Source organism: Castor canadensis, chromosome 13 (genome assembly GCF_047511655.1).
Source record: "Castor canadensis chromosome 13, mCasCan1.hap1v2, whole genome shotgun sequence".
NCBI lineage: Eukaryota > Metazoa > Chordata > Mammalia > Rodentia > Castoridae > Castor > Castor canadensis.
In genome coordinates this window covers 33177427-33201500 of record NC_133398.1, presented here as the reverse complement: position 1 = coordinate 33201500, position 24074 = coordinate 33177427, and the positions used below count along the sequence as shown (strand labels likewise).

Sequence of the window (24074 nt, the reverse complement as noted above, 5' to 3'; positions counted from 1 at the left end):
CCCCCTGCCCCCACCCCCTCCCTTACCACCCACTCCGCCCCCTCCCTCTCCCCCCAACCCCCTCGATACCCAGCAGAAACTATTTTGCTCTTATCTTTAATTTTGTTGAAGAGAGAGTATAAGCAATAATAGGAAGGAACAAGGGTTTTTGCTAGTTGAGATAAGGATAGCTATACAGGGAGTTGACTCACATTAATTTCCTATGCATGTGTGTTACCTTCTAGGTTAATTCTTTTTGATCTAACCTTTTCTCTAGTTCCTGGTCCCCTTCTCCTATTGGCCTCAGTTGCTTTTAAGGTATCTGCTTTAGTTTCTCTGCGTTGAGGGCAACAAATGCTAGCTAATTTTTTAGGTGTCTTACAATCCTCATATCTCTCTTGTGTGCTCTCGCTTTTATCTTGTGATCAAAGTTCAGTCCCCTTGTTGTGTTTGCCCTTGATCTACTGTCTGCATCTGAGGGGGGAACATATGATTTTTGGTATTTTGGGCCAGGCTAACCTCACTCAGAATGATGTTCTCCAATTCCATCCATTTACCAGCAAATGATAACATTTCATTCTTCTTCATGGCTGCATAAAATTCCATTGTGTATAGATACCACATTTTCTTGATCCATTCATCAGTAGTGGGGCATCTTGGCTGTTTCCATAACTTGGCTATTGTGAATAGTACTGCAATAAACATGGGTATGCAGGTGCCTCTGGAGTAACCTGTGTCACAGTTTTTTGGGTGTATCCCCAAGAGTGGTATTGCTGGATCAAATGGTAGACCAATGTTTAGCTTTTTAAGTAGCCTCCAAATTTTTTTCCAGAGTGGTTGTACTAGTTTACATTCCCACCAGCAGTGTAAGGGGGTTCCTTTTTCCCCGCATCCTCGCCAACACCTCCATCATATGTTTTTAGCGCCAAAAATAAGGTGAGCATAGCTGTGTGGATTCATATCCGGGTCCTCTATTCTGTTCTACTGGTCTTCATGTCTGTTTTTGTGCCAGTACCCTGTTTTTGTTGCTCTTGCCTTGAAGTCAAATATTGTGATACCTCCAGCATTACTCTTTTTGCTAAGTATTGCCTTGGCTATTTGCGGTCTCTTGTGTTTCCAAGTGAACTTTAGGGTAGATTTTTCAATCTCTGTGATGAAATCTATTGGAATTACATTACACATGTAGATTGCTTTTGGTAGTATAGCCATTTTTACTATGTTGATTCTACCAATCCATGAGCTCGGGAGATCTTTCCACTTTCTGTAGTCTTCCTCGATCTCTTTCTTCAGGGGTTTGTAGTTCTCCTTGTAGAGGTCATTCACATCCTTTGTTAAGTTTACTCCTAGGTATTTGATTTATTTTTGAGGCTATTGTAAATGGAATTATTTTCATATATTCTTTCTCAATTTGTTTGTTGTTGGTGTATAGAAAAGCTAATGATATTTGTAAGTTGATTTTGTATCCTGCCACCTTGCTGTAGCTGTTTATGGTGTCTAGGAGTTTTTGGGTAGAGTTTTTTGGGTCTTTAAGATATAGGATCATATCATCTGCTAATAGGGATACTTTGACAGTTTCCTTACCTATTTGTATTCCTTTTATTTCTTCTTCTTGCCTAATTGCTCTGCTAGGAATTCCAGGACTATGTTGAGTAGGAGAGGGGATAGTGGGCACCCTTGTCTCAGTCCTGATTTTAGGAGCAATGGTTTTAGTTATTCTCCATCAAGTATGATGTTGGCTATAGGTTTGTCATATATAGCCTTTATAATGTTGAGGTACATTCCTTCTATTCCTAGTTTTCTTAGAGCTTTTATCATGAAGTGGTATTGGATCTTGTCGAAGGCTTTTTCTGTATCTATCGCGATGATCAAGTGGTTTTAGTCTGTGTTTCTATTAATGTGCTCTATTACATTTATAAATTTGCATATGTTGAACCACCCCTGCATCCTTCGGGGGAGGAGAGGGTTCAGTCTGCCCTGCTATGCTGGCTCATCCCAGGGGTGGCTGTGGGAATACCGTGTGACACTTGGTGCTCACCTGGTTGGTCTGCCAAATGTCTCCCAAGCAGGTTTGGAGCCAGCATCTGGTGGCAGTGGGAGCCCTCCTGTTTTCTCAGTGTAATGTGGCATGGAGAAGCTTTGTGCAGGTTGAGGATTCAGGGTGTCGAAGTTTTGATTCTCCTTGGTACTTTATTTCCGCCAAGTGTGGCTCCAGCGTCTCAGCAAGGTTTTTGATTCATAGAGCTAACACTGTCTGCTTCTGCGTTGTAGTTGCTATCTTGGGTGCTCTCCAAATCTAACTCCACATGAGGGTTCTGATTCTTTTACTCAAAGTTGCAGAAAAGTACAGGTGGGCTCTGGCATTGTTTCATCAGTCAGAGAAGTCTGCAGTGCAAAATGAATCTCAATCACTGAGCACTGTGCTGAGGAGAGCCTCGCTTGCCATGCCAGCTCATTCCAAGGGTCCCGGTATAGTTGAGTTTTTCTTTTCATATTAAAAATTTTGTTTTCAATGGACATGTAATAATTGTCCATATTTATGCGGCACAGTGCAATGTTTTGATATGTGTCTACATTGTACAGTGATCAAATTGGTATTTAGAATTGTCATCACGTCAAATATTTACCATTTTTATGGCAAGAACATTTAAAATCCTTTCTTATGGCTATTTTGGAATACATAATACATTATTATTTAGTCTGTACTAAATAATAATGTTACTCTACTGTACAACCGAACCCCAGAACTTATTTCTCCTACCTAACTGTAACTTTGTACCTCTGAGAAACCTCTCCCCCTTAACCTTCCCTTTACTTCTCTAGCCTCTGTTAGCCATTACTCTACTCTCAACTTCCATGAGATTTGTTTGGGTTCCACATATGAGTTAGAGCACATGGCATTTATCCTTCTGTGTGTGGCTTATTTCACTTAACATAATGCCCTTCAGATTCATCCATGTTGTTGTAAATGACAGGATTTCATTCTTTTTTGGTGGCCAAATAACACTCCATTGTACATAAAGATTACCACATTTTCTTTATCCATCTCTTGGTTAGGTTGATTCTGTATCTTGACTATTGCGAACAGTGCTGAAATAAACATGGGAATGCAGATACGTATTTGGCATACTGATTTTCCCTCTTTGGATACATACCTACTAGTGAGATTGCTAGATCATAGGGTGACTTTTTTTTTTTTATGTGGTAATGGAATGAACCCAGAGCCTCATTCTTGCTAGGTAGATGTACTACCATTTAATCTACACCCCTTACCCCTTTTGCTTTTACTTTGTTTTTCAGATAGGGTCTTGCTAAGTGTGCCTGGCTGGCCTTAAACTCATGATACTCATGCCTTTACCTCTCAAGTAGCTGGGTTTGTAGGCCTGTGCAACCATACATGACTGGGCAATCATTTTTTATTTTGAGAGAACTGCCATACTGTTGTCATCATAATGGCTGTACTAATTTAGATTCCCACACAAAGAGTACGTAAGAGTTGTGCTTTTGCATCCTTTCCAGCATTTGTTATTTTTTGAACAGATGTTTTTAACTAAATAAGATGTAATATTAGGTGGTTACAATTGCCACAAACAAAAGAACTATTAAAGCTATTAAAAATCAGAGAAGAGAATAAGCTTTTATATTAATAGTGGCTGTGAATGGTTTCTTTTTGGCATTTGAGGAGATCTGAAGGAGCTGAAGGCATAAATCATAGGGCATAGAGATTTCCATAATAGTTGTACTGTTTTACAGCATTCCCACCAACAGTGTATAAAGGTTCCTGTTTCAGTCACATCCTCCCCCACATTTATTGTTGTTTGTGGGTTTTTTGTTTGTTTGACAGCACTGGGGCTTGAACTCAGGGCCTCATGCTTGCTGGTCAGGTGCAAGCCACTTCACCAGGCCTTTTTTGTGAAGGTTTTTTCGAGACAGGGTCTCCCAGACTTTTCCTGGTCTGGGTTCAAACCATGATCCTCCTAATCTCCACCTCCTGAGCAGCTAGGATTACAGGCATGAGCCACCAGTGCCAGTCTTGTTTGTGTACTGATGATAGCCATTCTAACTGGGGTGAGATGAAATCTTAGTGTGGTTTTGATTTGCATTCTTTTTTTTTTGATTGCTTTAAAGAAAGCTTTATTTACTACATACGTGCTAAGAATGTACTGTAAATGGAGAAAGATCTAAAAAACTTTACAAATACGAAGTGGGTAAAGATAACTACTAAACTACTAGCATGTTTGAAAACTGAACTCTAAAACTTTTTAAAAACATGTATATACTTTGTTCTTAACCCTAAAAAAAGGTTCACATTTCAAGTTATAAACTACTTCAGTAGTGTACATGAAATGGTTTTGGAACAACTGAAACAGGTAAGAAGACTGGAGATAGGAGGCCCACTGATACTTAATTGGCTAATACCAACATTTGTTTTTCAGGTAGTTTGGTAGTTGCCATGTTAAGATATTGCTTTTTATTTTTTTCAAGTATTTTACAGACACATGTGAAATACAGTAAGAACACTTGGTCAGAGTTTCATCCAGTGAACCTCTGTGACAATCCTTTGCTGGAAGGAGAGGACTTTTTTCACCCCACTCAAGGGATGAGGATCTGATCCAAATGCTTTGTGTTGGAGTTCTTATTCCAACACTTTTGTGTTTGGTTGCAGCTTGCTGGGTACATCATCAGAAACATTGCACAACCACTTTAGATTTACATTTCTTTTATGGCCAGGGAAGTCGGGCACTTCTTCATGTATTTATTAGCCATTTGTGCCTCTTCCTTTGAAAATTCCCTGTTCAGTTCATGTGCCCATTTCTTCATTGGGTTGTTGATTCTTTGGGGTTGAGTCTCTTGAGTTCCTTGTAGATTCTGGATATTAGTCCCTTATCAGATGAATAGCTCGCAAAGATTTTCTCCCATTCTATCCCACGCACTCTTGATGTCTCCCTGCCACATCTCTGCATTCTGCTCCTGACCCTCATACTCAGACCACCACTGACTTTTTCTGTCACTATACATTAGTTTGGATTTCCTAGAATTTTATATAATTTATACAACATTGTCATACAATATGACATAGTCTTTTTAATTTTAACCACTCTAGTATGTCTGTAGTGATATCTGTGATTTTTAATTTCACTAGCCTAATGATTAGTGATGTTTTGGTTTTCTTTTGAATTGAATTTTTTAATTTCATTTTATCTCCTTTCTTGTCTTCTAGTATTAACACTATCTGAATAGTTGCTTTGGGGCTTATTCACCTAATCACAGTTTATTTTCAAGTTATATTATACTATTCACATATGCTTCTATTTCACCTCTTCCAGTCTTTATAATGTTCTCATATATTCTACTTTTACATGTGTTACTTCACTTGTAATACTCAATTATCTTTTAAAGTGAATTAGATAGTAAGGGGGAAATCCTGCATATTTATCTGGGTTGTTTCCATTTCCTATGAACTTATTACTGCCTTTGTGTAAATCCATAATTCCATCTGTTTTGGTTTTCCTTTTGCCTGAAAGATTTCCTTTAACATTTCTTGGAGTGCAGTTATGCTATGATGGAATTCTTTCAGCTTTTGTGTATCTGAAAAGCATTTTGCCTTTTTAAAAAAGAAATTTTGCCATGTATAGAATTCTATACTTTTTTTTCTTTTAGTACCTTAAAGATGTTGTTCAACTATCTTCTCACTTGCATTCTTAGGAGAAATCTGATCCATTCTTATCTTTATTCCTCAGTATATAATGTGCCTATTTTCTCTGGCTGCTTGTAAGAGTTTCTTCTTATCAGTGGTTTGGGCACTTTGTTTATGATAGGCACTATGTGGCATTTTCTTCATTTGTCTTGTGCTTTAAATTTGTTGATCTTCTTAGATCTCTGGATTGTTGTTGCATTGAGTTTAGAAATTTTTCCATAATTGCTTTTTCATATATTTTTCAGTCCCTTCCCTTCTTTTTTTCTTCAAGGACTCGTTACATGTGTCCTAGTTTGTTTAACATCTCGCAGCTCACTGATGCTCGCTGTGTATTTCATTGTGTGGTATCTATTACTGTGTTTGTGTTAGTAGTCTCATCAGCAGCGGTGTCTAAGCTGCCATTAATCTGTACTTTCCATCTCATATATTGTAGATTTTTTTCATCACTAGAATTTTTATTTGGATCTTTCTAAGTATCTTATACTTAAGTTTTGAATGTGTAAAATACAAGTGTACTAACTACTAACCTTTCCTACTAATTCTAATATCTGTGTCAATTATAAGTCTTTTTGATTCCTTGTTTATTTTTCTCATTATAGGTCACGGTTTCCTGTTTCTCTGTATGTCTAGTGATCTTTGATTGGGTGTCCTTTACCATGTTAGGTGCTGGATGATTTTATGTTACTGTAAATCTTTTTGAGCTTTGTTCTGGAATGCCATTAAGATACTAGTTACTTGGAAACAGTGCAGTCATTTCAGGCCTTACTTTAATGATTCATTAACAGGAGCTTAACTGGAGCATTGCCCCACCTGTGTTTAAGCATTCCTCATTATACTAAGACAAAACCTTTCTGAGTACGCTATCGAATTCTTGGTGAATAAAGAGTTTTATTAATTTAGCTTGTGAGAATAGGCACTGTTTCCAGCTTTGAGAGCATGCTGGCTACCATTTCTTTTAACCTTTTCAGATGATATTTTCCCCAGCTTTTGGTAGCTTCCTCACATGAAATGTGCTAGCCAGCTTTTTATTAAATATTATCATTTAGTGATCCCTGAATACTGACATATCAGTAACACCTCTGCATATCTCCAGGTTTTTTCTCTGTGTGACTTTTTCCTCTCCAGCACTTGGTTCCAATAATTCTGCTTGCCTTGGACAGAGCAGAAGCCCATTTATCATTATGTTTTGAAACTGCAAGTCGAATAAGCTTAACAATTTTTTTCTCTAGAATAAGAAAAGATTATCCTTAAAAAAATTTTATGATCAAATTTTGAAACTAAATGAAGGAATTGCAAATTGTTACTACTGTACTTCACTGCAGAATATTAACTTGGCTTTTAAAGAAACTTGATCAACCTTGATTTTTCTCCATAGTAGTGATAATGTGGAACTTGTTGAGAACACAGATTTCTGAGACTCACTTTAGAGTTTCTGATTCAGTAGATTTCAGACCACATTTGGAAAGATACTACTCTTCAGAGAGTCTATCCAGTTCCACGAATAGCACAGATCCATAAAAATAAATCAGCCTTGGAATTTGTAGACATGAATTATGACTTTCATGATTTTACTAGAAAAAATGTAAAACACTTGATCTGTTTACTCTTTAATTTATGTAAACCATATATAAAAGACAATAACATTTGAAAGGAGAGGTAATGAGGAGGAGAGAGTAGAAACAAGGATAGTAGACAGAAGTTAGGAGAAACGATTAGGAAGAACAGGCCAGGTAGAGAATGGGGGAAAAGAATTGATTCCAAAATCATGCTATTACAATGTAAGTTATTTTAGGTGATTGTAAGCTTCAAAAGAATTTATTCTGAAATCTTTATGAGCTTATTTATCAGGATTAGGATCCTTGACCTCTATCCTAATTTTCATTAGGATAGACTATTTATAGACTCTTAGGGAGGAAATTAACTCTAGGACACTATCGTTGTAAGACACCTCTTTTTTTTTTTTGTATACTTGTAAGACAGAAAAGGTGCTTCTAGTTGACTATAGCACCATGGTTTTTTACCATCTATTTATAGACATGTTCCAATTTCTCTGGTGTTGAAATGTGGAAAAGATATTGTCTTAAAATTTATGAAATACAGTATTGAGAATTCTTTTCTTTTCCCAAAGTATACTTTCTATTTAGTATGTTCTATTTTCCCAAGATTACTTTTCAAAGACAACTCTTGTCTCCCCTCCTCCATGAAACCTATCTAGAACCTTTCTAGTATGATACATTTCAAATTTTCTTCAAGCATGTTTCTTATCTCCTCTCAATTTAAAATTTCTCCTTAATAGGGAGTCAAAAATCAAAACAGGAGTTAAGTAGTTCTGCTTTCTCTATATCATCTGTTAGCATTATGCCATCTGCCCTAAGCAGTAGGTCTGAACCTTCTTTCTTATTCTTGCTGTACATGTATTTTTGAAAATTCTTTTTATTGTTCTTAACATTTTTCACCAGCCTCCACTCATTCTGGGCTCTTACATTACTTACATGATTCTCTCTTTGTTTCACACACCTTTTTTTTTTTTTGCAGTACTGGGGTTTGAACTCACTTCACTGTAGCTAGGATTACAGGCGTGACCTCGTACAACTCTTTCTTTTCATCCCCACCCTTTTTTGACAAGTCACTTAAAACTTAGAACTTCATATAGAATATTTTCCACAACCATATTAAGTTCTTTGGATGCCACTTTCTTTTCTTTCTAGTAAGGTTGTTTTTATAGCATCAGAAATTCTTTTCTTTCTTGTGGGATTGTTTTTATAGTGTCAGAAATTCATATTTGGGAAGCTGAAGCTGTTTTTTTAATCTTATCACTATAATTTATAGCATGGAATAATACAGCTTTTTTCTCTAAACTTAAGTTAATCTTACCAAAGAACCACTCATCCTAGTATTTGTTTTGTTATCGATCAAGAACTCCAAGATGATGTAGTGCTTTCCCATGGTCTCATCTCCACTTCAGCATTTTATGTTTATATGGCAGAATTAATTCCAAAGGAGTAATTCCTTTCATTATTTCTTCTACCTAATGAAAGAAGAAAGACTTCGTATGTTAGTGACTAATGTTATACTCTTCTAGTTGGAGTCATGATATCTGGTAATCCCTGTTGTTGCATCATTACTGGGCTATTTTGTGGTAAACATTAAGAAAATATTCATTTGCCGTATTTATTGGATTGTTCTCTTTATACCATGGACCAAATACAACCTTGAAAGGATGGAATGGTGAAGAAATTAGGTATATTCCCTTTTCTTACAACCTTTATAATCCAGAATGGATGAATTAATATCTTTTACCCAGCAAGGTAGTGCCTAAAATACTTCTACAATAAGATCCCTACATAATTTCATGTTTTCAACTATATGTCTATCCTTAGCTTAATTGTCCATTGAAGTCAATATAATACTCTTTTCTAAAAATATTAAAACTTTAAGTTTTGAGCTATCACATATGTACTATAGAATGCCTAAATCACAAATATACAACTAAATAATTGTACTGTGACTACTCATCCACCACTACTTAGATCAGGAACAGATAGTTGCCAGCATTCTAAAAGCCCTAATGGCCTCTTCCAAATTATAACCACCTTTCCTTCCCCAAAAGTCATGACTATTTTGATTTCTATGGCAAATACTTCCTTCCTTTTTTGTATAGTTTTATCCCAAAGTGTGTCCTCAAGAGTACAGTTTAATGTAGCCTGTTTTTGAACATTATAGAAATTGAACTAAACAGAATGTATCTTTTGTGTCTCTTTTAAGATATACCTGTTGTTGCCTATAACAATAGTTTGCCAATTCATTATTGAAATGAATCTATTCACTTATTATTATTGCTATATTTTATATAATAAGAGATTTAAATTGCTGACATTTTCTTTAGAATTTTTATATCTCGTTCATGAGAGTACATGAGTCTGGTCTCAATATTTCCCTTTCCTTGATGAGTTTTGGTATCAAAGTTCTGCTATCAAAAAGAGTTAACAGGTCTTTGCTGTTCTCTTGAAGACTCTGTATAATGTCTTTTAAAAATTTGTTAGAATCAGCCAGTGAAACCATTCATGCTGGGTGTTTTGGTTTGGCTTGTTTTGGCTTTGTGTGGGAAGGAGGGAGCAGGGAATTTCAAAATTCAAATTTTAATTTATTTAATAGTTACATGACAATTCAAAAGCAGGTTTCTATTATCAGTTTGACAAATTGCGGTTTTCTAGAAATTTGTGTATTTCATCTAACTTTTCTAATTTATTGGTATGAATCTGTTTATAATATCTTATCTTTTTAATTCTGCAAGATCAGTAGTAATGTCCGCTTTTGTTCATTTCTGATTTTGGTTATTTGTGCCTTCTTTACTTTTTTTGAACTACTTCTCATGAAGTTGTCAGTTTTAGTATTTTCAAAATAAGTTTTGACTTTGTTGATCTATTGTATGCTTGTTTTTATGTCTCATCAAATTGACATATACATCTTTGTTACTTTCTCTTTTCTACCTTTGCATTTATTTTTGCTGTTTTCTCGTTTCTGATTTATCTAATGTATACGCAATCATATATTTCTAATGACTGTTTTAGCTGGCTACAAGTTTTAATGTGCATTGTTTTTCTTTTCATTCAGTTAAAGCACTTTTGATCTTGATTATGATTTCTTCTTTGACCTATGGGTTATTTCTTTTCTTTTCTTTCTTTCTTTTTTTTTTTTTTTTTTTTTTGCAGTACTGGGGTTTGAACTCAGGGCCTCACACTTGGTAGGCAGATGCTCTACCACTTGAGCCACTCCACCAGCCCTCCTTTATTTCTGGACATACAGGGTATATAGATATATTTTCATTTAATGGTTTCAAGTTTAATTTTATTATGGACAGTACATGATTTCAGAATTTGTGAAATTTGCTTTTTACATGTACATTCTTTGTTGCTCTTATATCAGGTTTGTGTTAATCTTACTGCTCAAATCCTCTGTACCTAACTTACATCCTTTGTCCATATGTTCTATTACTGAAAGGTGCTAAATAAAACCTTTCATTATGATTGTGCATTTGTTTAAATTTGTAGTTGTTTTAGCACTTGCGTTTTATATGTATATATAAAATGCAATATATATATATTGTGGCTATGTTATTAGGTATATTCAAATTTAGAATTATATATCCCTAGTAAGGATATTATTATAAAGTGATGCTCTATTTCTAGTGATGTTTGACTTTAAAGTCTACTTTGTGTGATATTAATATTGCTATAGCACGTTTTCTTTAGGGGGCATTGTTTGGGTTTATATGGCTTATTTTTTTCGTTCTATCTGATTTTAGAGAGATTCTATAGCTTCACTGTGGTAGATCTTCATCGCGTACAACTGCTGAGCACTTAACATGTGGCTAATTTGAATTAAGACGTGCTATGGATATAAAATATACATCTAGTTTCTAAGACCCATTACAAATAAAAGAAAAGATTTAATTAAAATTTTTTGTATTGATTGCATGTTGAACTAATGTTTTGGATACCGTGGGGTAAATAAAATATATTACTAAAATTAATTTCACCTGTTTTTTTTCTTCTTAATCTAAGTATTGAAAAATTACATATATGGCTTGCATTTGTGGTTTGCTTTATAGTTTTTGTTGGATAATGTTGTCATAAAATTGTTAAGAATGCAAGATCTGTGGCCTGGATTTAATTTCTGCATGTATCATTTACTAGTGGTGAAATGGTAGGCTACATTTTTTACTTCTTGCTTTGATTTTCTCTTTTGTAAGATGAGAATAATAGTAATATCCTTTCAACGATATATTGTGAAGGTAAGACAAGATAAAAGAGGTACAGCACTTAGCACAATGGATTAAGTGTTGGTAAAAATTTAGCCATTGTTTATTTTTTTGTTATTATAATCAGATTTTCTACTACTTCAGTGGACATTGCCTTTCTTTCCCTAAAAGTTTTCCCTTTACCACCATAGCAATACAGTTCTTGCCTAGATATTATAATTTGAGTGGGGCAAAGACATATGTATAAATTCTTTAAAAGGCAACGAAGGGGCTGGGGATATAACTTAGTGGTTAAGTGTTTGCTTAGCATGCATGAGGTCCTGTATTCGATCCCCAGCACTGCAAATAATTTAAGTAAATAAATAAAATAATATGTCATAGACAAATGCTCATTAGATTTGTCTGTAGAAAAATGTTAATACTTCTTCAAAATAGTATTGCCTAAAATATCACTATAGACTTCGTGCATAACCAGGCTTCACAACTGCAATCCAGAAAGGAGCTTCATAGCCAAAAAATGGTGGTGTCTTGGAAACAATATTATTCTGGGACTTGAGACCTGGGCTCTAGGCCTAATTCTGCCATTTTGTTTGTCTGGATGTGTTTCCTTATTGTGAAATCATCAGATTAGACTAGATGATAATAACCTTAATGTCCCCTTAAGGTTAGTTTAGTCTGATGATTAAGCCTCTACACTTTTTATATTAATGCCTATGTATTATATATTTTGAACCTATAGTCCATTTATCCTGAGGTTTTCCAGCTTATACTGGAATGATAAAAGCATGGACACAAAGGTAAGGGAAGTGTAGGTTCCTAGCAGGATAGAGGCTGTACTTTTTTTTATTTATCCAGAAAATCTCTCAAGATGCTTTAGGTTGTACTTAAATTGTTCTTTCCAGAATTTACTTGAATTTTACTAGAGTAAAATGGAAAATTTAGATTATATTAAGGCACAATATAGATAGGCATTGTTGTTGTAGTTTAGTGGGAAGATTACTGGGGTTCTAGGAATTTGCTGAATTTTAACTCCAGCTTTGCCACTAGATAGCCAAGTAAATCCTGAATGAATTTTTTGGTTTAGTTTTGTTTTGCTTTCTGTATATGGAATGTAATTATGTAACATCTAATAAGTAGGTACCTGAAAAATTAAAGAAATTAATACTTTTTGTTTTGTGTAGTATAGAGGACTTGCATTAATATTTGGGATGTTAGGGGGAAATAATTTAAAATGTTATGAATATTGGTCAATAATTTTTAAAGCCTCATATTTAGGTCATATTTGAAATTTAATCCTATTTAGTCTTCAAGGACTTGCTGGGAGCTTTTGTTTATTTGTTTTTGAAAGTATAGACTGTTGAAAAGATGGAAAGCTTATCAGCTTATTTTATGAAGCTAGCACAACCATGAACCTAATAAAGAAAGAATAGACACAACTGTGTGCACACAGGCAGACATACAGATCCATACATATGCTAACATTCCAAATAAAATACTAGCAAATGGAAACTAGTAGTGTATTAAAAATTATGTATATTGGTTGGGAAGCTTTTATCCCAGAAATATGAAAATAACTATTTGCTATTAAATCTCTATGATTCATTTTATCAATATATTAGAGGAAGATTAATGATTAAGTCAACAATAGATGTTTTTAAGAGAAAGGACACTTCAGCTCATGAAAATCCTGCAACTTTATTCATAGGAAACTACAGAGTAAAACACGGTGAGGTAACACATAGTATTGGCAGTAGAAAATGGTAACTCATACTTTGTTAGTAATGTGAATTGCTAAGCCTTTTGGTGCAAATGATAATAGTTATTGAAATAAAAATTCATGTTATCAGCTGGACATGGTGGTGCATGCCTACAGCACTTGGGAGGCAGAGGCAGGAGAGTTCTGAGTTCAAAGCTAACTTGGACTACTTTGTGAGACCCTATCTAGAAAACAAAAGCATATTATCTCTTGAATAGTCCTGCTTCTGGAATTATTCCTAACAAAAGTATTGTATTAGTACCTGGTATGGTGCCAATATATGATAACATAGTGTATTAGGATTTATATGTAAGGATATTTTGTATAACTAAAAACCCGGTGACTATTGCTGACTGGAGGGACTAAATAAAGTACACCATACAAGTACTATGGAATATGGTGTAACTATGAACCAAGAGGGATGTCCATAATGCTATTGTCAAGTTGGGATGTGGGACAACAAATTCTAGATCGTTGGGCATTATGTTAGTTACTTTTTATAAAAAGAGAGAACGTCTCTCTTTATATGTTAAATATAAATGTGCATGAGCTATTAGAAATGTGCAGAAGATTGAGTTAAGAGGGGATAGAAGTGGTGAAGAGGGAAAATCATTTTCCCTTTATTTCTGCACTGCTTGATTTACTATGAAGAGCATTTATTAACTTCTGCAGTAATCATATTTAATGAAAGGAAAATTGTTATATAAATTCAAATAGGTGGGTGTGGGTTCTAAAGCTGATGGATTTGACCAGCCAGAGACATAGAGAATAGAAAAGTATTATGCCACACCTGTGTTGTGTAATCATTTCCATCCACACCATCACGACAAATTTCTTCTCAAAACAGAATATGTTTTACACTAAAAAATGGTACCATGAATGGTTTTTGCTCTTATAGCAACTCCGCTCCAATATCCGAGAAATGGAGAAGCTTTGCCTAAAAGTCCGAAAGGATGACTTGATACTTCTGAAGAGAATGATAGATCCCGTTAAGGAAGAAGCATCCACAGCAACAGCAGAATTTCTCCAACTCCATTTGGAATCTGTCGAAGAGCTTAAGAAACAATTTCATGATGAAGAAACTTCATTACAACCTTCTTTGACCAGATCCATGACTGTTGGTGGTAATGTACTATACTAAGTCTTATTCTTGATCCAGTAATGAAGCTAATTAAAGATCGCCTCCTCAGGTAGAGACTGCAAATTATCTGTAAGTCCAGGTTCCCTACTATTCAATCCTTAAACCCTGAGCAGGCTGGAAATGTGTACTTTGGACATTTTGCTGGTGAAATTTTTATATGGAATGGCACTTCAGGTCATTTTTTAAAAAGTCTTATGGGTAGTGAGTAAACAGCTGATAAGGTTTCACTATTTGAGTTGTCCACTAGAAAATTTAAAGTCAAAATTTTTAACCACCCCAAATTAAAATTTCTAAGTACCTGGCTTTATTTTAGAACTGTTGCCTTTATTTCCTTTTTGTTCTATTGTTTATCTTTTACTTTAAATTAATTCCATTTTATTTTATATATTGCAAGATACCTTTAATCCTTATGGGAAAGGGGGGTATAAATAAATTACAAGTTAGAATAGAATTTTAGGGATACTATGCCTCCCTTGTTTTTCTTTTTCTGTTTACTGGAATACTCTTGTACCACTCCCTATCTCCAAATCCAGATTATTTTTAATTTTGCATTTTCAGTGCTAATCATTCAGTAATGTATAAGGAAATAAAAGATATATAATTAGAAGAAACATTTAGGCCAGCACCCCGAGTTTCTAGGTAACCTTGTATTCATTGTATCCTTATTCCCTAGCACAGGGCTTTTCACAAGGTGGATCATTCATAAGTATTTTATAAATATAAATAAATAAATATCTTTTGAGAGACAATTTTATAATTACAGATGGATAACCAGTGCCTAGAATGTTTAAGGGAGAAGGAGATGTTAACATCAACTTTTGGTTGCTCAATATATGAGAATCATGCTTTTTGGTAGTTTATAGTTATGGTTTTCACTATTTGTTCACCTGTAGTGATCACCAGTCATCATATTAATAAAACTGAAAGCTGTTCTTATTACTTAGTGCAACCTGATGCTTCATGTGTGTATGTGGAGAAACTGGACTCTATGGTTCCATTTGGTTAAGGGGCCATCTTATGTACCCAGACATTGTGACAGTTGTGATGGCAATAATATCAGTGAAGATGAGCTGGATTTTCTAGAAAGAGTAACTGGCATCAATCTCTTGCTATTTAGCTTCATATTGCCTATCACTAGCAATTCCCTATCAAGCAAAAATGAGTTCTGTGCAAGAGGTTTTTTTTTTTTTACAATAATAATCTAACACTTGCTCTATTTGCATTTTGTTGTTGCATTGTTTGTGTTTGTACTAGTAGAACTGTTTGTGCTCAACAGACTTAAGTTTACATACCATCAGAGGAATTGGGTAATTATAAAGGAGTTCACTAGTTCACTGGCAATTAACTTTCTCCATAAGAAGCAGACTGGTATGAAAACTAAGATTGGCAGAATTTAGGAAGTATATATATAGAGAGAGAGGAATTGAAAAAGATTAGGACAGAGACAGAGGATGGGGGAGAAGAAATGGCAGGTGAAATTCATTTTCACCTCTACTGATTCTCAAACTTCTCAATTCACAGGATGCCCAATAAGCTAAGCATCTAATTACTTGCCACTGGGAGAAAACTACAAAATTAAACTCTGAAACTAGTGTTGATTTGATTAAGACAGTCACTGTAGTTCTAAACTCACATACCTAAGCTGTACCTAAAACAGAATATAGAATTTCAAATTCTAAATAATCTGTTATCAGACTGCATTGACTATGATCCATTGTCAGCATAAAGCATTTAAAACCACTGTTCACCAGAAGCCTCAGTATTTCACCAACTGGGAGTTTCTACTAGAATGCCTTAAATATTGCCAGAAGTATTATTAACAAGTAGTTAAAACAGTAACCAGGGAGAACAATTTGCATAAAACTTTAATAGTGGGGTAGGAATTGGGTTTGCTCCATATGCAGTCTTCTTGTAGCTCTACATCCTGTTCTGCATGTTTTTATCCTGTGCTTTCTGGGTTTTCCTTATTTTTGCTTTAGATACTCATTATAGCAGTGAGCATCACAGCCTATACAGAAAACTGCATTTTGTTTGCATGAAAGTTCGGTGCCTTAAAATACTTTCTTCTTTACAAATCTGCTTCTAAATCAATTGGTTGGAAACATCGGCAGAGATTCAGGAGCAGTGTTGCCATACCTCCATGAGTGAAATCAAAAATACAAAAGTAGTTTTTCATTTACAGATAGAAATAACAAGTATAATAGGACGTTTTTATGTTCTGTGGAGAATGAAAGGAGCTTATTAAGTTTAGGGGAAAGCTATGATGATTTTGCTGTTTCTTTTGTCCAGATTCTAAGCGTTCTGAAAGCAAATCTTCTCTGCCAATCTTGCTTGATCTGAGAAACTCCCTTCTGTCTCACTTGTGTGTCTAGCTTCATTTTTAGCATATTGCTTCCCACCAAGAGAAATGATGAGCCCACAAATCTGATTTGTATTTAGAAAGGCGATTCAAGTTATACAGAATGAATCAGTGCTTCTTTCCATTTTTTGTCTTTCTTTACCCCATCCAGGACACACACTTCTGTAGCACAGTAGAAATGGAATCTTATTACATTTTAAACAAATATTCAACAAGAAAAGAATCCAATCTTAAAACTGCTGGGAACTTCAGACCAGCATATTGAATTTGATGAAATATTAGATTTTTATCTCAGGCATATACATGTACTGAATAGTTTTGTGAAACATGGATTTTTTTATTATTACTCAGAAGATACATTTTCTATTGGTTTTAATTTTCTTAAAAGTCTTCACTTGTAGTTAAACTATGACTTACAAGTCATTTTGTTTTGATAGATAGGTTTATGTAGATGATCAGTAAATTAATTTTACTATTTTTAAGCTATCAGAACTTGAAAGAAAATAAAGGAATGCTTTTGAATTAATGTGGATTTGCAGTGAAACATTTCTTAATGTAGTGAAGCTCCAGTTGTAGTGTGTTGTGTTGTAGTTCTTGGTAGAATCGTAATTCATAACATATGGAGAAACAGAAAAGGAGAGAATTCTTAAATATATATATATATATATATATATATATATATATATATAAAGAGAGAGAGAGAAAAAAAAAGAGAGAAGAGAAAGTAAAAGTTTCATATCCATGTTACTTATTTTCTTATTTCAACTGAATTGAATCAACAATCTTAGTGTTTATTTGAATTTATAGCCAATAATAAAGGTTTTAAAACCAATTTTGGGGTTTGAAAAACAGTGATGAGTAAGACATATACACATACACCATGCCCCTTGTACTCAGTTGTTTACCTGTGGGTGTGACTATAATATGTGATATGAAACAGGCATCTTTTTACAATCTAAAGTTCTTCAGATTTCCTTCCTGCCACTGTATTCTTAGTGTTTTGCCTCTGAGAGTCTATAGCAGTTTGTAAGAGTTCACAGTCAAAAGATGATCATTCAGGTATAGAGGGTGAAATAAATGAATTATGGAAGTTGTAGAAAGTAAAAGGGTTGCTTTCTTAATTGATAGTCATGCCTTGAATGAATTTGTGATGCTCAGAGCTGTAAATTTACAGCAAGGTTTTCCATGGAAGAGAATAGACTTCTTTGTTCTAAGTCTCTATTTGAACTAAGATACATACGCAGTTTGGTTTCAAGTGCAACGGAAATGACTTAAACATTTCTTATTTCTTACAAGGGGAATCTTTTATGCTTACTGAAATGTCAAACATTTCCCATCCCTTATTTTTAAATAAAGAATTTATATCTGACAATATCTCCTCATTTTGTTGTGTACCCTGACATATTTCATTGAATCCTATTCAATAGTACATCATTATAATAGTACATTATAAAGTTGTGCTTTGCCTTTGGTCTGATAGTGATAATAAAGTTGTCATTATTCATTAGTACATAGGAACAGTAAGTGGAAGAAGGTCATAGAGTAATTCATTTATCTTGGCTGAAGTGTCTTTATTGCAATAAGATATAGAGTACTGTGATTTTGCCTTAGCTATATTGTTTCTTTCTTAGTGGCTTTTTTCATGCTAGTTTTTCCATCTAATTTAAATTTATCTCCTCATAGTAATACCAGTTTTTCCAAGAAACTTCCCTACAAACCACATACCTCATCATTGCCATGCCCAAAATACTAAATGCATCTGTATCAATTTATCCAGGTAGATGTCAGTGCACTCTCCTATTGTTTTATGATTGTCTGTATGGGTGATCCTTCTAGAATGTATATCCTTTGAGAGTAGTTTCATCCTTGGTACCAAACACAATTCATAATGGCTGTTCAGAAGATGTTAAAGTGATGTGGGAGGTGCTTTGAAAGGAAGAGAAAAAGCAGGATGTCAGTTCTCTTCTCTCCAGTCTCTTCTGCCAGTGTCTTCAAAAGCTAAAGATCATTCTACACTGGAAAGCCTCCCAATTGGATTCACACTCTCCAATTGTCTCACCTTTCAATTCTATCCTTCATGTGTGCTTCACACTACAGCTATGGTTTCTTTCAGAATCTAAAATCTGATTCTGGCAACTTCTACCTTTCAAATACTCTACAACTCCCTTTCATAGTTCCATAGTAATCTTATGAGAAAGACACCTCTCTCTCTCTCTCTTTTTTTTTTTTTTTTGCAGTACTAGAGTTTGAACTCAGGACCTTGTGCTTGCTAGGCAAGTGTTCTACCACTTGAGTCATGTCCCCAGCCCTTTTTGCTTTGGTTATTTTTCAGATAGGTTCTTGTGCTTTTGTCCAGCATACCTTTGTATGGCGGTCCTCTTACCTATGCCTCCCAAGAAGCTGGGACTACAGATTTTAACACCACAACCTGCTTGTTTGTTGAGATGAGGTCTTACCAACTGTTTGCCTGGGCTGACTTTGAACCAGGAGCCTCCTGATCTCCACCCCCCAGAGAAAAACACCCCTCTTTTAAGATGGTTTATGAGGGGGGAGAAATGACCCAAGCCTTGTATGCACATATGAATAATAAAAAAAAAGATGGTTTATGATGCCATGAATAAATTTCTAGTTCCAACGTTTGTTTTACATTTTTATCAAGTCTATGCAGCAGCTCTATGGAGCATCTTTCCATTTTTAAGCCTATTCCTATTGTTATCCCTGACCTAAACACTTTGCATCTCCCTGAATCTCCACCCAAGTCCACCTATGTGATTTCAGACATCAGTCTCAGAACCTTCTTAGGCATTCTCCTCCCTACAGGACAAGGCTTCATATCTGTCTTACATGCTCACATAGCACTCCAAACTCCATCTCATTGTTCTCAGCTGATACTGACTGAACTTGGCTCAACATGTCTGTACCACACATTCTATGCAAAGCTCTTTTAGTGATAGCAGCAGTAGCAGTGGCCGTGGTAGTAACTATTTATTGCCACTTTGTACTTTGTATATAACCCAGATGCTATGAAAAATAAGCATCACCTTATTTTATAATGAGAACCATAAATCTGGAATAAAATACCTTCTCAAGTCAATGAGTAGCAAGTAACCACTACCAGGACTCTAATGCCAGTCTTTCCAAGTAGGTCTAGACTCCTAACAACTGCACCATTTTGCCTCCTCAGAACCGTTTTGTAGCATTTAACAGCAATTAGTTAATAAGTGTCAGTTGCATGAATGAAGGATTAGTAAAACTAACATGAAGACATAAGAGACTTGAAAGATATATTTTTAATGTAAATTAACTTGCTATTATAGTGGCATTTAATAAATAAAGTCTTAGTGAATTGAAGACTTTGTAAAACTCAGAAAAGAAGTAGAAAAAGCAGTAGAGGCATGAGCCAGAAGGATGACTCTAAGGAGAAGAGTGACAGTATATACAAAAAGATTCATATGGCACATGTGGTCACTGCTGACAGTGCGGTTGTTATTGACTGATGTTCACTGATAGAAACACTTCACTTTCCTCCCTTTTTTCTTGTTTCTTTTTGCGGTGCTGGACTTCACACAGGCTAGGCCTGCCTCTGCTACAAAGCTACACTCCCATTTTCACTTTCCTACTTTTGATACCTTTTCTCTTCTATCTGAGACTTATTACTAAAATCACCAAATAAAAGGTTAAGGATTTAGCAGTTTCTCTTGAGAATGTCTTTATGGTACATTGGCCAAGTTTCTCTTTGCTGGTTCTTCCATATCTAGCTCTGGTTACTTAGATTGGTTAGATAGTATTTGTAGCTATTTTCTAATTGATTTTATAGTCAGAAAAAATACCTCAACTGACCTGGTGAGCAAGCTGCCCAAAGATAAGTAATTCTTATTTTTATAGAATAATCAATTTACTTTTAGCCTGAATTTAATTAATAAGCATTTTTGCATGGCAGTTGTTTTTTTTGGAATTGTTTCATGCTATGTCCTTTCTAAAAAGCTGACTCTAAACATGGTTCTGTGTTCATTCAGGAGCATTTCACACCACTGAAGCTGAAGATAGTTCTCAGAGTTTGACTCACATATATGCATTGCCTGAAATTCCTTCAGATCAAAATGCTGCAGAATCGTGGGAAACCTTAGAAGCGGTATGTTAAAAATTACTTTCTTTTTTGTAGCTGTGGAATGTAAAAGTAAGTTAATTTCCTCTCTTTTTCTTTTTAAGGACTTAATTGAACTTAGCCAACTGGTCACTGATTTCTCTCTCCTAGTGAATGTAAGTACATAACTGTTTGGGACTCAGAAATGTTATATTATTAGAATGAGAAGTTTTGATCAGTCATTATACTTTTGATTAGAATTTTCATAGAAGATAGAATTTTAAAACTGGTATTGAACCATGGATAAAAGTCTAACTGTCCTCAAATTCCATATCAGTTGAAATAATACTTAAATTATGTATTAATAAATAAATATATTTTGTTACTATCTTTATTAATTATTAATATATTAATATACTGATTAAGCACTATGTTATGTACTTTGTTAGATGCTTGGTTTGGTGGGGGGGAGATCTGACAAGGTTAGAAATAGAAATAAATGAAGCCCATCCTCTGCCTTTGGGGATTTTATCATAGGTAGAGGTGGGCTTGGACGCCCCCAAAAGGCATGGAGAGAAGTATCAGCTCTGAGAAGAAACATTAAATTCCAAAAGAGGGAGGCGTGATTTGTGAGATGGGAGGATTAAGGATAGCTTCGCAGAGATAGGTAGTATAGTCTTGAACAATGAGTAATGCTCACAGTGGGGAATAAGGGAGTGCATTTCAAAACAGCTAAATAAAGACATGCATAGAAACATGTATTGCCTGTCCAAGAATGGTGAGTACTGCTTAAAACAAAAGCGCAAGATACCATGGGAAAGCAAGGAGGGTGAAGGCCAGGCTGTGATGGTAATGAATGACCTACTAAACAATGTGAGCTTTACTTTGTAGGCATAAGGAGCCAATATAGTTTTTTGAGTAGGTTAAAGTCATATAGTCCAGTCTGTGCTTTAGAAAGACCATTATTAGCAGTGTGAATCACAGCAGAAAAGAGGAGGAAGTCCTGGGCAAGATAACTAGTTAAAAATCAGTTGGAAGAATTTAACCCGGAGCAATGGTGACATCAGTATAATGGTAAAGGACAGCTGGGAGGTCTTTCTAGGGTACATTTAGGGGAAATTGGAGGAAGATGGAGTCAAAGATAAGGGACATTATGTCTTTTTTCTGTATAATCAGGCCCAGGTGTCTCTAGTTGACATAGATTAGAGAGCACAAAGTAATTTTGCTGGGAAGATAGAATAGGTTTTCTGTCATTGTTTTTCTAAACTGTTCTTATTTTTCCTTTCTATGAATTATGTGAAGGGTGTGTGTGTGTGTTTGTGTGTGTGTGAGTGTGTGTGTGTGTGACCACACAGTGCTTTTTTTTTTTGGCAGTACTGGAATTTGAACTCAGGGCCTCATATCTGTTAGGTAGGCATTTTTCCATAGTTCTTTGTTCTTGATCAAACTATGATTTGGGGGTTGTCCTTCTCTGAGGTATGGTTTGCCTGAGATCTGACTTTAAGGTAGAACTTCCTAGATCACAGTGTCTGAGAATTGAAATAGGAAAGGGCTTAAGAAGCCTGCTAATCTAACTCCTCCACTCTTGCTCCAAAGTCTCAAGTGAATAGTCTTTCAGCCTCTTTCTGAACATTTCAGTGCAGGGGCAGTTGATAGCTCAGTCATTCCATTTGGAAGTTATAAGTCTTAGAAGTTCCTTCTTAAGTAAACTCTGCCCAAAAATAACTTCTCGTTTGTTCTTTTGCATTCTAGAGCCACAAATAAGTTTGTCTTTTTTCCATATAAAAGGTTTTCAGAGTTTTGAAAGCAATCTCATCTTTCCTTTTCCTACCCCTCCAAACCATATCTTTCTTTCTTTTTTTTTTTTTCCTTTATTGTTGTGCTGGGTGATGGTACAGTGTGGCATTTTCAAAGGTTCTTACAATGTATCAAATGATACTTGAATTCATCCCCTCCACTGCTTTCCTTTATCCCCCCTCCAATATCTTCATTTCTTAAAAATGTTTGGTTTTTTGTTCTTTCCACAATTCCTAGATTTTCCAATACAGCCCTTTTTTCTGATTATGTTCTAGTGAATATTTTCTTGAAATGTAATGACTAAAATTGAATGCAGTAAATTGTTTGAATTATTTCTGATACCTGTAAGTTCAAAAACATAAAATGTTGGAAGTCCTCAAGTCAGGTATTTATGTACTCTATTAACATATTTGCATATATCAAGGAATAAAATTTATTCAGTTATTGTAACAACTAATCTCTGAATCTGATGCAGTTTGTAAAATCTCTACATGTATGGTTACACAAATATATACATTTGCTGAAAGCTCTCAGTCTGTACATTTAAAATGTGTTTTAATGTTTGTAACTTATGCCTCAATAAAGTTGATTTTAAATGAGCTAAGCATGTACAAAGTTTTTCTCAAGACATATATGCTTCCCTTCCAGGAGGATAGGTACATGAAAGGAGAATTAAAGTTTGCAGCCTACTAACAGTTACAGGTTCCATTATGTTACGTAAGCAGCTCTTGACCCCAGCCTAAGGAAGATTCATGATGGAAGACTCTGGCTATATCCATAGTGCTATACAAATATCCTATTTATTATAATCTGTGCAAGGACATGAGTCGGAATGCTATTTGGCAAAAGCTCAAAGGAGAATCCAATTATTATTTCTGGGGTGACAGAGTTCTCATGACCATATGGAAAGGACTCACAGAAGCTCCATTGAGGTACAGAATAACCTGGCAACATGACTAGAGTGACCACATCCTCTTCTTGTCATCACATGGACATGATAATATCCAGGCAAATTAACCATGCACTTAAGAAGCATTTCTATGTACATAATACTATGCTAAGCTCAAAGAAGAATGGAGAATAGTATCAAAAGAGCTTCATGATAGTTGTGATGGTTGTACAGCATTATGAATGTACTTAATTCCACTACACTGTACACTTAGAAATAGTTAAAATGGTAAATTAATACTCATTTTACCTTATCATGAAAAGGGCATACAAAGCCATGGAAAGATCAAGATAACAGTCCAATAAACGTTAATAAATTAGTATCTACTAGGCACCCTTCTCTATTTGCCTTCAGCCTTTATTGCTTAAGTTCCCCTTTCTTGTAACCAGTTCTATTTCTAGTCGAGGCGAATTTAAAGAACTCTGGGATGGTAGTTCAACAGCATGTCACCCTTATGGCTGATCCTATTTTGACTTTTACCATTTACCTTTTTCCCTATGGCTTTTGAAATCCAGTTAACTTCTGGGTACATAAAAACTGCTGGCAATATTAG

At 35.0% G+C, this 24074-nt stretch overlaps 1 protein-coding gene across 4 annotated transcripts in view; it reads left to right on the top strand.

The window, feature by feature from the left end:
• Positions 1-24074, top strand: part of Stx17 (syntaxin 17) — a 59487-nt gene that overhangs the window by 24790 nt on the left and 10623 nt on the right. For all 4 annotated transcript variants that reach the window (XM_074051382.1, XM_074051381.1, XM_074051384.1 and 1 more), the window contains exons 4-6: positions 14090-14315; positions 20708-20823; positions 20901-20951. In XM_074051382.1, the coding sequence (XP_073907483.1) occupies positions 14090-14315; positions 20708-20823; positions 20901-20951 (393 nt within the window). The remainder of the gene's footprint in view (positions 1-14089; positions 14316-20707; positions 20824-20900; positions 20952-24074) is intronic.